General features: G+C 37.3%; 1 protein-coding gene across 5 annotated transcripts in view; it reads left to right on the forward strand.

Moving 5' to 3' along the window:
- PPM1B (protein phosphatase, Mg2+/Mn2+ dependent 1B) overlaps positions 1-12,901 on the forward strand; it is a 93,623-nt gene that overhangs the window by 78,398 nt on the left and 2,324 nt on the right. For 2 of the 5 annotated variants that reach the window (XM_017862700.1, XM_017862704.1), the window contains exon 6: positions 4,226-5,277. The exons of 1 other annotated variant lie outside the window; for it this stretch is intronic. In XM_017862700.1, coding sequence (XP_017718189.1) covers positions 4,226-4,531 — 306 coding nt within the window. In that variant the 3' untranslated portion in view covers positions 4,532-5,277. Of the gene's footprint in view, positions 1-4,225; positions 5,278-6,123; positions 7,875-12,901 lie in introns of those variants that run through there. 2 more of the 5 variants (XM_017862702.1, XM_017862701.1) reach the window with 2 other exon arrangements.

The following is a 12,901-nucleotide window of genomic DNA, read 5'->3' on the forward strand; positions in this document are numbered from 1 at the left end:
ACGACAGGTGCCTTCCACCACGTCCGGCTAATTTTTTGATTTTTAGTAGAGACAGGGTTTCACCATGTTAACCAGGATGGTCTCAATCTCCTGACCTCGTGGTCTGCCCGCCTCGGCCTCCCAAAGTGCTGGGATTACAGACCTCAGGTCAGCCACCGTGCCCGACCTAGTATGTCTTTTAAAAAGCAACTTGCCTTCCCAAACTATCACTGCTATAGCAATTGACAGAAATACAGGTGATTCATAATGAAAGTGTCAGTTGGAAAGTGAGAGGTACTTTATCTGTTGAACTTGCCAAAACTGACCCAAATACGACAAATAGAACAACCTTTCGGCCAACCTTGTTAATAAGTCCACCTCCAAATAGAGTTATGCCATTTAGTCTATATCAGTGATTTTCAACCCTGGCTGTATATCCAAATTGCCTGTCAGGCTTTAAAAGAACAACCCAAATCCACTGAATCTGTGTGTTTTGAAATAGAACTTTGACGTGTATGCAATTTTAAAAGTTCCACAGGTAATTCCAATGTGGAACAAGGGTTGATAATCACTTCTATGTGTAAGTCTTTGAAGCAGATTTTGTTTTAATGTCTTGTAATTTTTAAAAAATAAAATGGTAGGTTTTTATCCTTTTTTTTTTTTTTCGGTTTGGGGTTTTCTGGGGAGAGGGTTGTAGGCCCTGCATTAAAAGTCTTTGTGATATACCATAAAGTAGAAAATTTCCTCTTAAAGACTGACAGGGTTTATCATTGTACTTATCACGTTGTTCCATCTCAACGCTTCCTGAATAGATTGAAATGGGAAACTTTGTATTTATTTATTTATGAATGAATGAATGAATGAATGAATGACACAGTCTTCCTCCATTGCCCAGGCTGGAGTGTAGAGGCATGAACATGGCTCACTGTAATCTCAACCTCCTGGGCTCAAGTGATCCTCCCACCTTAGCTTCCCAAGTAGCTGGGACCAGAGGTGTGTGTTGCCACACCTAATTTTTAAAATTTTTGTTGTGTAGAGACGGGGTCTCCTTATGTTGCCCAGGCTAATCTCAAACTCCTGGGCTCAAGTGATCCTTTCACCTTGACCTCCCAAAGTGCTGGGATTACAGGCATGAGCCACCAGCCCTGGCTGATAAACTTTATTTAGGGAAACATGTTTTAAGTCCACATAATAAATTTTGCAAATTCAAAGACAGCTAATATGCTTGTTGTGCAAAATTGGAAAATTCAAAGAAAATAAAGTATCTGAACTCCCTGCCCATTATCATTGTATTGCTGTATTTCCTTTCTTTTCATGTATTTTTACATATGCTAACATGAACAGATACACAGACGTATATGTACCCAAAAAACATGGGTGATACACAGTATCATCTCTTTTTTTTTTGGTAGATGCCTAGACTGGAGTGCAGTGGGTGTGATCTTGGCTCACCGCAACCTCCTCCACCTCCCGAGTTCAGGCAGTTCTCCTGCCTCACCCTCCCGAGTGGCTGAGATTATGGGTGCACACACCATGCCTAGCTAATTTTTGTATTTTTAGTAGAGATGGGGTTTCACCATGTTAGCGGGACTGGTCTCAAACTCCTGACCTCAGGTGATCCACCCACCTCAGCCTCTCAAAGTGCTGTGATTACAGGCATGAGCTACCATGCCTGGTCCAGTATCATCTCATTTTTTGCCATGAGGACACTTCCCCGCCCCGTTCCCCCCTCCCCACCCCGCCACATGTCTGAGGCAGGAAAACAAGCACTTTTGTTGTTGTTGTTGTTGAGACAGTCTCACTCTGTCGCCCAGGCTGGAGTGCAGTGGTGTGATCTTGGCTCAATGCAACCTCCGCCCTCCGAGTTCAAGCGATTCTCCTACCTCAGCCTCCCGAGTAGCTGGTATTACAGGCACCTGCCACCGCATGCTGCTAATTTTTTGTATTTTTAGTAGAGGCAGTGTTTCACCATCTTGGCCAGGCTGGTCTTGAACTCCTGACGTCATGATCCACCCGCCTCAGCCTAACAAGCACTCATTTGTTTTTTTGTTCTTTTTTAAGAGGGTCTCACTCTGTCGTCCAGACTGGAGTTCAGTGGCACGATCATGGGTCACTGAAGCTTGAACCTCCTCGACTTAGCTCGACCTCTCACCTCAGTTCCCGGAGTAGCTGGGACATGGGCGTGCTCCTTTTAAACATTTTTTGTAGAGATAGGGTCTCACTGTGTTGCCCAGGCTGGCCTAGAACTCTTGACCTCAAGCAATTCTCCTACCCCTGTCTCCCAGAGTGGTGAAATTGCGGACATGAGTCACTGCTCCTGGCCAATGGGGACAACTTTTTAAAAAATGACATTCATCTGCTCTCATTTTTCTAATAAAACATTGCCATTTATTATATGGTTTTATTAGTGTTATCTTTGTTCCGAAAGTGTAGTATAAGTGTCTCTAAAGAAGGTTAAGAGTTTGTGTCAGATCAACTGCAACAATAACCTATTTTGTATTTTATTTTAAGATGAAAACTTCCAAATGTATTTAAAAAGGGGATATGATATGTTGGAACAGCTGTATATTGTCTGTCTAGATTCAACAACTTAACATTTTGCCATAGTTGCTTTATTTTTCTTTCTGTATCTACTGTTTTTTTTCTTTTTTTGACTGAACCCTTTGAGAGCAAATTGCAGACATCATATTTTACCTGTAAACATTTAAGCATGCAGCTCTTAAGAATGAAGACATTTTTCAACCAGGCGCGGTAGCTCACACCTGTAATCCCACCACTCTGGGAGGCCGAGGCAGGCGGATCACCTGAGGTCGGGAATTCGAGACCAGCCTGACCAACATGGAGAAACCCCATCTCTACTAAAAATACAAAATTAACTTGGCGTGGTGGCACATGCCTGTAATCCTAGCTACTCGGGAGGCTGAGGTAGGAGAATCACTTACATCTGCAAGGTGGAGGTTGCGGTGAGCCAAGATCACGCCATTGCCCTCCAGCCTGGGCAACAAGAGTGAAACTCCATCTCACTAAAAAAGAATGAAGACGTTTTTCTATATAACCATAATACCATTATTATACCTAAGAAAATTAATTTTTTTAAATTTATTTTAATTTTGTGGGTACATTGTAGGTGTATAAAATAATAAATTTTATAATATCAAATATCAAGTTTAAATTTCCCTAGTTGTCCCTAGAATGACTATTATAATTGTTATTTTGAATCCCAGTCTAATCAAGTTTATCAGTCAAGCACATTAAACAAGTCTTTAATCAATCAAGCCCCTCACCTGTTTTTTCCCCTTGACATTGACTTTGAAGAGCCTGAGCCAATTTTTTATAGTACGTCCTGCATTCTGAATTCATATGATTGTTTTCTCATGGTGTGCTGTAACTTGATCCTCTATTCACTTTTTCCCTGTAAACTGGGAATTAGTATTATTAGATTCATTCTAAACATTTTTTGGCACGAATACAGGACATGACTGTATAATGCATCATATCAAGAGGCACATAATGTAAGGGTATCTTGATTTTAGTCTGTCAGCTTAACTGTGATCAGCTTGGATGATTAGAGCTTGTTCTGTACAGTATTAAAGTAATTACTATTGTAGAAACCTGTAGATTTTCCAACATTTACTAAAATATGAAAGGATTGAGTAGTTTATTATTCATACTTAGAATACTTAATTTATTTTTGTCTAGAGATGTTCTTATCAAAATAAGGGCAAAAGTAAATACAGTTTTATCCGTGAAAACTATAAAGTCTTTCAAAGATCTGTTTAAATCTATATAGTTTTATGTTTTGTGTTTCCTACTTATCATTTAGCAGAAATGATGAAGAAACTGCTGTGATGGCTTGCTTTTCTGTCCTTTTCCTACTGCTTTAAACATTAATTTTCTTTTGTACTAAATTGTATAGCCAATTATTGGTTTTTTTTTAAGTAAGTCAGTTTTAGGAAATGCTTGTGTTGCTGTTGAATTATAAAAGCTGAGTAAATTTCAGATGAAATTTTAAATGACTGAAATAAGACATAAACTAGTTAATGGTAATTTGCTTAAAATGACTTGAGATATTATAATTGGAAGTTTTTATTGATACAGGTAAGAATCGATATTTAATAAAATGTTCTCATGCTTAGACTATATTACTTTTCAGTAGAGAAATTAGTATTTTGCTGTAATGTGTTATGAAATACATGTGATATCCTAGTTTGTCTACTGACACTGGGGTCTTGAATCTTAAAAAAAGGCCTCCGATGAAGCAGAGGAAAGTGGATCACAGGGAAAATTGGTGGAAGCTCTCAGGCAAATGAGAATTAATCATAGGGGAAACTACCGACAACTTCTGGAGGAGATGCTGACTAGTTACAGGCTAGCTAAAGTAGAGGGAGAAGAAAGCCCTGCTGAACCAGCTGCCACAGCTACTTCTTCGAACAGTGATGCTGGAAACCCAGTGACAATGCAGGAAAGCCATACTGAATCAGAAAGTGGTCTTGCTGAATTAGACAGCTCTAATGAAGATGCAGGGACAAAGATGAGTGGTGAAAAAATATGACTTTTCTTTTGGTAATATTTTGTGATCTTTGATGGTTTTAACTTAGGAAGTGTAATGTATGCATTTATATAACCGTTTTGTTATTTGAATCTTGGAAAACTAGTTTTATTATATTCAGATAGCCTTGTTTTTTAAAAAGGCCTTTGCATACACCTTTATGAGATAGTGTAAAATTGACTATTTATAGTACTATGGATTTAATGAAATTATATGTCATTTCACATTGTATGCCAGAAATTAGGATACCAATTATGAATTACAGTCAGTAGTTAATACTAGATAGGATTAGAAATTTTGATTAGAGAGATTATGCTATATTATGGAAAAACTTGTTAATGTAGAATTATACTGCTTCATATTATTTTACCTATTAGTACACTCATAGTTAGCTTTGTAATAAATTTATGTTTTCTTTAATAATTTTAGTTCTTCAAAGAATGGCTGATGCTGGCCTGTAATTTTTCTTTCAAGGATAATAATTTGTGTGTTGTTTGATTTGTTTATATTTTACATCTCTGTAGTTTTATTTTTAGAAGTTGTGAGATACTGGATGTGTGGCTATTTTTCCTTTCTCTGTATTCTTTATGAAACATAACTTTTGAAAAACCTATGTATTATTCATACAGCTTTGGTTTGTATATTCTGTATAGCCTGACTACACACATCAAAATGTATGTCAACCAAGTGTTTAGAATGAAATTATAAGTGTTTAAGTCCAAATAAAGCATGTGATGTGGAATAATCTATGCATGTTGTACTTATTTTGAATTAATTTTTTAAAACAACCAAGTTTGGTATACTGGAAGAGTACCCATTAGAAATTCATTTGTATTTATATAACATTTAGAACACTTTTGGCTTACCTTTTTTCATTAATAAAAAGGAAAGAAGTTTAATGTTAAAATATATGTGTTGCATACTTAAATCTATTCTTTTTCTTATCCATCTTTTGTGGTACAAGATAGTAATCTTTGTACCACACATTGGAGATTATGGACACACATAGACATGTGAGAAAATTGCCACAGTGAGCATTTTAAAGACTGCAGAATTGTCCATTTTGTTACAAATTTTTATTAGTTATTAATAAATGGAATAATTATGGGCTGTTTTAAAATAGTGGCAGATGGGAGTTTTATTTAAAGGGATTTTAAATTATAGATTAGTCACATGGGGAAATATTTTAAAAAATTTTAATGACTGTAGAACATTAACTTTTCTTCTTTACGTTTATATTTATATCATGTGTCTGAAGTTGCTTTAAGTTACCATAAATTGAAACTTTGGAATCTTTGGATGTTATAGCTGATGTTTTGATGTATTTTTCCAATGCCAGAATATTCTTAAGTGCTTTGAGAAAGGAAGGCATTTGATGGAGAGGGGAGGAAAATAACCCAACCCAGTTATCTATCTATATTAGATACACGTGTACACACACACTATACAATACACAACATCTCTCTGTAAAAGTACCCTTTTCAGACAAAGAAAGGAAGGTAACTTGTTCATCAGTTTTGTTTTCTTTTGAAATTCAATCCAGTCTGGAAGTGGTATAGGTAAATAATAATATTCTTCCTTTTCTCTTCCTGTAGGGTGCTGGAGATCTAGAAGACCCATGGTAGCCTTAAAAACCTTCTAAAATGCTTTTGATTCTGAAAATTGGGGGAAAAACTTTTAATCACAATTTTCTTCAATACAAGGGGAAAATATTCTTGCGGATTCCCAACGTTTTGTGATATGAGCAGAAAATCATTAGCATTTCCCATCATTTGTTCATATTTGTGTTTTCTGACAGTTGCCACTTGTAGCATTGCCTGTACTACAGTATTTTTTGCCAACCTCAGGCATACTCATTACATCTGTATTGAACTTTTGGCCCTAAAAACCAGTGGAGTGATTTCACCACAAATCAACAATGTGCCTGAGGTGCATGGGAAATATAGTTAGCTATACTCTGACAATACATTATGTTTTTTTCTTTAAACAAAACACACAACATGTAAGCATGTAAGAGTAAAGAATTGTATATGTTCCTTTTTTCAGTTCACCAAGTTGGAAGCCTTTTGCAGCTCTGTGACTTGGAATTTCATTTGAGCAATTTCTGTAGGATATGTATTTATTATTGATTGTTATTTAATTTTTTTCCAATTTTACCTGTATTACCAAACTGGGTTCTCCAATAATGTCCAAATTGTAATGTTGCCTTGCTTCAAGATAAAGTGTATTTGGGATTAATATTATAAACCCTTACAAATTTTATGCATGTATCTACTGCATCCTTCAACTCTCTCTAGAAAATCTTTTGAAACCAAATGGATTAATTTATGGCTATTTATAATTTGCTTTGACATTTCACTGTTGGAAATTTTTTAAAGATGAGATTTGTCTTTATAATGTAAATTGTGATTTTTGTTTTACATGTGGGTTTCTATAGTTTTAATTTTTTCAGCTTTTAAGATACAAGTTTTGTGTAATTTGGTATTTTTAATCATTTATGTTATTTTAAAAGCTCAGAATATCACATTGAAATTACTATAAATACATTTAAAATTATCTATTTTAGATCTAAGGAAATATTACAGAGATATTTTCATGGGTTCAGTAACCTTTCATTTTATAACATTGGGCACGGTACAGAGTGGCTGTCACATAAGGTACTTGAAGATTTATTAGTTTAATTCTATTTTTACAGTAACCTTGAATTCTTCTGAGTTTTGCATGTATTAAATTCAATTAATGCTGAACATGAAGAGTAAAGTATTTATCTGAAAGAAGTTACTGGGTTAGGAGAAGTAATGAATGTATCCATTTGTACATGGTTTACATGTTGTGGATGCTTTGTAAACATTTTCCTATATGTTTAAATTGTGTTTCAGCAGGATGTAATTGCCCTTGTGTATAGTTAAAATGAGTCATCATCTGGTCCTGTGTGAAATGGAATTCATGGTATTTTCTGTAACATTTTCCTGAAGCTGTTTCTGGAGAGCCACACGTTTTAAACAGACAGCTTTCCTGATCATTTGATTTATTGTGCACCTGATTTTTGGTTTAAAAGGAATTATTGCCACAATATATTTTATTTATTCTTTAGATTTTAGCCTTGTAAGTTAAAGTGCTTTACATGATGATGTGAAAAGCTGTTTGTCCCTTTACTGGGTTTGCGGGGTTGTTAAAAGATAGGGAATGAAGAATGCAAATGGTTTATTGTTCAAACTGTCCACTCTGATCCAACCCTGTACTGATAGTACTTTCCAGTATGATATTGTGATGTTTCATACAATGCAGTGAACATAACCAACTTGTTACCTAAATAAAGAATTGATAAAAACAGTGTGACATATTATTATTTGGTATGATTCAGTTTTTAATGTTATTTTAAACTTCTTAACGTGGTTGGCATACTTGTGAAAATTTAATTCCAAATAGGAATTATCCAAACTGTACAGGACAATATTAATTAACCCCTTCTCTAGTCCAGAAATATTTATACTCCTTTTTAAAAAACTTGCCTTTGGCCGGGTGCGTTGGCTTTCGCCTGTAATCCTAGCACTTTGGAAGGCTGAGGCGGGTGGATCACAAGGTCAAGAGATCTAGACCGTCCTGGCCAACATGGTGAAACCCCGTGTCCACTAAAAATACAAAAATTAGCTGGGCGTGGTGGTGCGTGCCTGTAATCCCAGCTACTCAGGAGGCTGAGGCAGGAGAATTGCTTGAACCCAGGAGGCAGAGGTTGCAGTGAGCCAGGATCGCGACACTGCGCTCCAGCCTGGGGACAGGGCGAGACTCCTTCTCAAAAAAAAAAAAAAAACCTTTTCATTGGGGGTTACTGGTGCTTGAAATAGAAATAATGTATGAATTAGTAAAAGAAAAACCGATGTTCAGTGTTTACTCATCTGAATTTCCTAGCCTGGCTATTCTCAAGTATTTTGGTCTCAGGACCCATTTATACTCTTACAAATTGTATATTCCAATGAACTTTTGCTTTTGTGGGTACTATCGATATTTACTATATTAGAAATTAAAACTGAGAAATTATACATACTGTTTTAATTTGTTAAAATGATTACGTGTTAACATAAACTATTTTATGAAAAATAATTGTCTTATAAGTTACGATACAAAATGCAGTGTAAAAGAAGGACCAGTTTTCATTTTGTGAGCCCTTTAATATTGGGCTGAATTCTTGTTTGTGCTTCTGCGTTCAGTCTGCTACAGTGTGGTGCGGCCCGATGGTTGAAGTATATGAAGAAACCTGGCCTCACATAGATAGGTAGTTGGAAAACAGGAGTATTTTAGTAACTTCAGATAATTGTAGATATCAAAACTTGACAACTGATAGTTTCTTGAAGGTTGGTTGCAATGTGAAATCGGAAAGTTTATTAGAGGACTTTTCTTAGTTTGTTATGTTAAAATCCACTGGGTCTCTCTTGCATTTTGAATGGACCTTCTGGCTATGCATGATTTTGTCACATCATGAATTGGTCATTTGGAAAATACTGGTTCACTGAATTATGCAGTTCTTCTAAATACTGATCCGTTATTCTGCAGTGATTAAAGTTTTTTGTTAAGGGTGGGCATGGTGGCTCATGTCTGTAATCCCAGCAGTTTGGGAGGCTGAGGCAGGCAGATACCTGAGTTCGGGAGTTTGAGACCAGCCTGACCAACATGGAGAAACCCTGTCTCTACTAAAAATACAAAATTAGCCAGGTGTGGTGGTGCATGCCTGTAATCCCAGCTACTCAGGAGGCTGAGGCAGAAGAATTGCTTGAACCCAGGTGACAGAGGTTGTAGTGAGATGAGATCGTGCCATTGCACTCCAGCCTGGGCAACAAGAGCGAAACTCCGCCCTCAAAAAAAAAAAAAAACATTTAGCAGCCTTTGAACTTATACGATAAAACATTCTTAAGAGTTTCTAGTTTACTCTTGACTAGTAAGTAATTTTAAAATGCTAAGTCTTCAGGAAAGTTCTGCTAGGCTCCTAAAGATCTATACTCCAGGAGTTAATTAAATCCAATAACTTTAAACATTTTATTTTTTTTTGTAAATTGGGTTGTTATAATATATATTTACATTGTATGGTATGATGCAAAAACCTTCATGTAAACTGAATTATTTCACTAATTCCTACTGAAAAAAGGGGAGGGGAGAGAGAAGAGGGACGAGAAGGGAAGAGGGAGAAAGGAGGAAAAGCAAACAGAAAATTTGGGTGCCGTGCACCTAGTAGTCCTTAGCTTTTGGATGCTGAAGCAGGAGGATCCCTTAAGCCCAGGATTCAAGTCTGCCAGCTGAGCCTACAAATGCCCATGCATGCAGCCTGGGTACAGAATTGAGACCCTGTCTCTAATGCCCAAAAAAAAAAAAAAAAAAAAAAAAAAAAAAAAAAAAAAAATCCAGTTGGATAGTATGAAATAGTGTCCTCTATATAATTTGCATTCTGATTACATGTGAGGAAGAACATCTTTTCTACTATATATTGGGCCATTGAGTTTCCTCTTTTGCTGAATTGAATGCTTCACACTTTTTGTTCATTTGTCCATTTGGGCCTTGTCTTTTTCTAATTTATTTGGGGTCTGTTCTATATAGTCTAGGATAGCTATCTTTGCTTATGTGAGCTGCAAAACCTCTCAGACTGTTTTTGCTTTTTCTTTGGTTTATGCAGGTTGCTATTTGTCTTTCTTTTTTTTTTTTTTTTTTTTTTTTGCTTTTTTTTTTGCTGGTGTGTTTTCTTGTTTAGGAAATCATCCTCATCCCAAGTTCATATAGTCTCTAATTTTTTAAATTTATACATTTTCATTTTCATGTCAGGTGGATAATGTAGTAACAAAGCTGAGGGGAGGCACATCTCACACATAAGTGTGAAAACCTAATCATCATGCTTGTGAACTACAGAAGCATCTGTAATATTACCTTCCAGCCATTTTAGAAGTCTTCTACCTCCCAAGCACGTATGCTTGGTTAAGTTTTTAATCATTCTTGAATTTGTTACATAGTGTATGAACTAAGGAATCTTTTTTTTTCCATCCAGCTAACTAATTGTGCCAACACCATGCCCCCCGTCAGATTCCCATTCCCCAAATATGTGTGATCCATTTGTAGTTTCTTCTGCTCTATTGTGTTTTTGTCTAACCCTGTGGAAATATCACATCAGTTTGATTACTATAGCCTCATAAGTGCTAACATCTGGCAGGTATTTAGTTCCTTTTGTTTTTTATTTTCAAGACAAGTTCTCACTCTGTTGCCCAGGCTGGAGTGCAGTGGCATCATAGCACACTGCAGCATCGAACTCCCGTCCTCAAGCAATCCTCCTGTCTCGGCCTCCCAAAGTACTGGGAGTACAGACATAAGCCACTGCACCTGGCCTAAATCTAGTTCCTTCTAATAAAATACAACTAATAATCCACATTCTAATATTAAGAGCTTGCATCCATTTGGGGATGTAATATTGAAAATTGTTCACCCTACCTATAATAATTTTGTGTGTTTCTGTTGTACATTTACATTTTTAATTGTACTATGGGACCACGTTGCTCACTCATTTTAATCTATCACTCCCTTTCCTCCCCCTGTAAAACAGGATTAGTACCTGTACCATGCCAAGCCATGTGGGAGCCTAAGGCAAATGGAAAACTCTGCAGTGATTCTTTTTTTTCAGAAGAGCGTAGATTGTCTTACTTAAAAATTTTATATTATGTTCATTATTTTGCATAGTTTTGATTTTTTTAATGTTGCATTAAAATATCTAAAATTAAAAAAAGTAAAATATTTATCTTGATTACTTGCCATTCCTTAAATTTTCTCCCCAAAGCAAGTGCTTCACCCTAGTCCCAGATGATATGTGAATTCCCGAGCCTTTGAAAAGACCATTTTCCTGATTTAAGGCAGATGTTACCAAGAAGGAATAACTCCTTAGCCTACTTACCCTTTAGCATAAAACAGCGTTTTCAGGGGTAGCTCAGTAAAATGGAGGGAGTGCTAAGATAAGAGAGTCCCGAGCTCCAGCAGCAGCCAGTTGCTGTTGGCTTCTTAGGCAGTGAGCTGTCTTTTAATACTTTGAAAACATGACGCCGAGAGAAACAAAGCAAGTTATAAGGGGATGTCTTGTATGTAAATTTGTCTCCAAACTTAATTCCAAAACACACTTCATATTTTAATGTCTTTGAAATTGGGAAGCATCTTTATTTTTTATTTTTCATTTATTTATTTATTTTGAGATGGAGTTTCACTCTTGTCACCCAGGCTGCCCTGCAATGGCGCGATCTCGGCTCACTGCAACCTCCGCCTCCCAGGTTCAAGTGATTCTCCTGCCTCAGCCTCCCAAGTAGCTGGGATTACAGGAATGCGTCAGCACGCCCAGCTAATTTTGTATTTTCAGTAGAGACGGGGTTTCTCCGTGTTGGCCAGGCTGGTCTCCAACTCCCGACCTCAGGTGATCTGCCCGCCTAGGCCTCCCAAAGTGCTGGGATTACAGGTGTGAGCCACCGTGCCCGGCCAGGAAGCATCTTAAATCAATGGCATCTTAACAATTGTCATTGACTAAGGCAGCCATCATGACATAGTTGCACCAGCTTGGTCTATCTCAATTCACAGTTGGGTTTTGTACTGTGTCGGGAATACATGTATTATATTTAAGTGCTGTTTAAAATGTCTTCAAGGTCAGGCACGGTGGCTCACACTTGTAATCCCAGCACTATAGGAGGGTGACGTGGACAGATCACTTGAGATCAAGAGTTCAAGACCAGCCTGGCCAACATGGCAAAACCCCGTCTCTACTAAAAATACAAAAATTAGCCAGGCGTGGTGGTGTGCACCTGTAATCCCGGCTACCTGGGAGGCTGAGGCAGGAGAATCGCTTGAATCCAGGAGGCAGAGGTTTCAGTGAGCTGAGATCACGCCATTGCACTCCAGCTTGGGTGATAGAGCAAGACCCTGTCTCAAAATGTCTTCAAATGATTTTATTATGATTTGGTATGTAACACAGAAATAACAGCATATGTAAGATTAAAAAAAGATCTATCCTAAAACCCTGTTATAATAAGTATGAGAAAATAATCTTAAATGTTAACAAAACATTATTTCATAGTTTAATTGGCAGCATTTTTTCTTAACATATAAAAGAATGGGGCCAGGCGCGGTGGCTCGCGCCTGTGGTCCCAGCACTTTGGGAGGCCGAGACGGGCGGATCACGAGGTCAGGAGATGGAGACCATCCTGGCTAACAAGGTGAAATCCTGTCTCTACTAAAAATACAAAAAACTAGCCGGGCGAGGTGGTGGGTGCCTGTAGTCCCAGCTACTCGGGAGGCTGAGGCAGGAGAATGGCGTGAACCCGGGAGGCGGAGCTTGCAGTGAGCTGAGATCCGGCCACTGCACTC

Source organism: Rhinopithecus bieti, unplaced genomic scaffold (assembly GCF_001698545.2).
Source record: "Rhinopithecus bieti isolate Rb0 unplaced genomic scaffold, ASM169854v2 scaffold_61117, whole genome shotgun sequence".
Classification (NCBI taxonomy): Eukaryota; Metazoa; Chordata; class Mammalia; order Primates; family Cercopithecidae; genus Rhinopithecus; species Rhinopithecus bieti.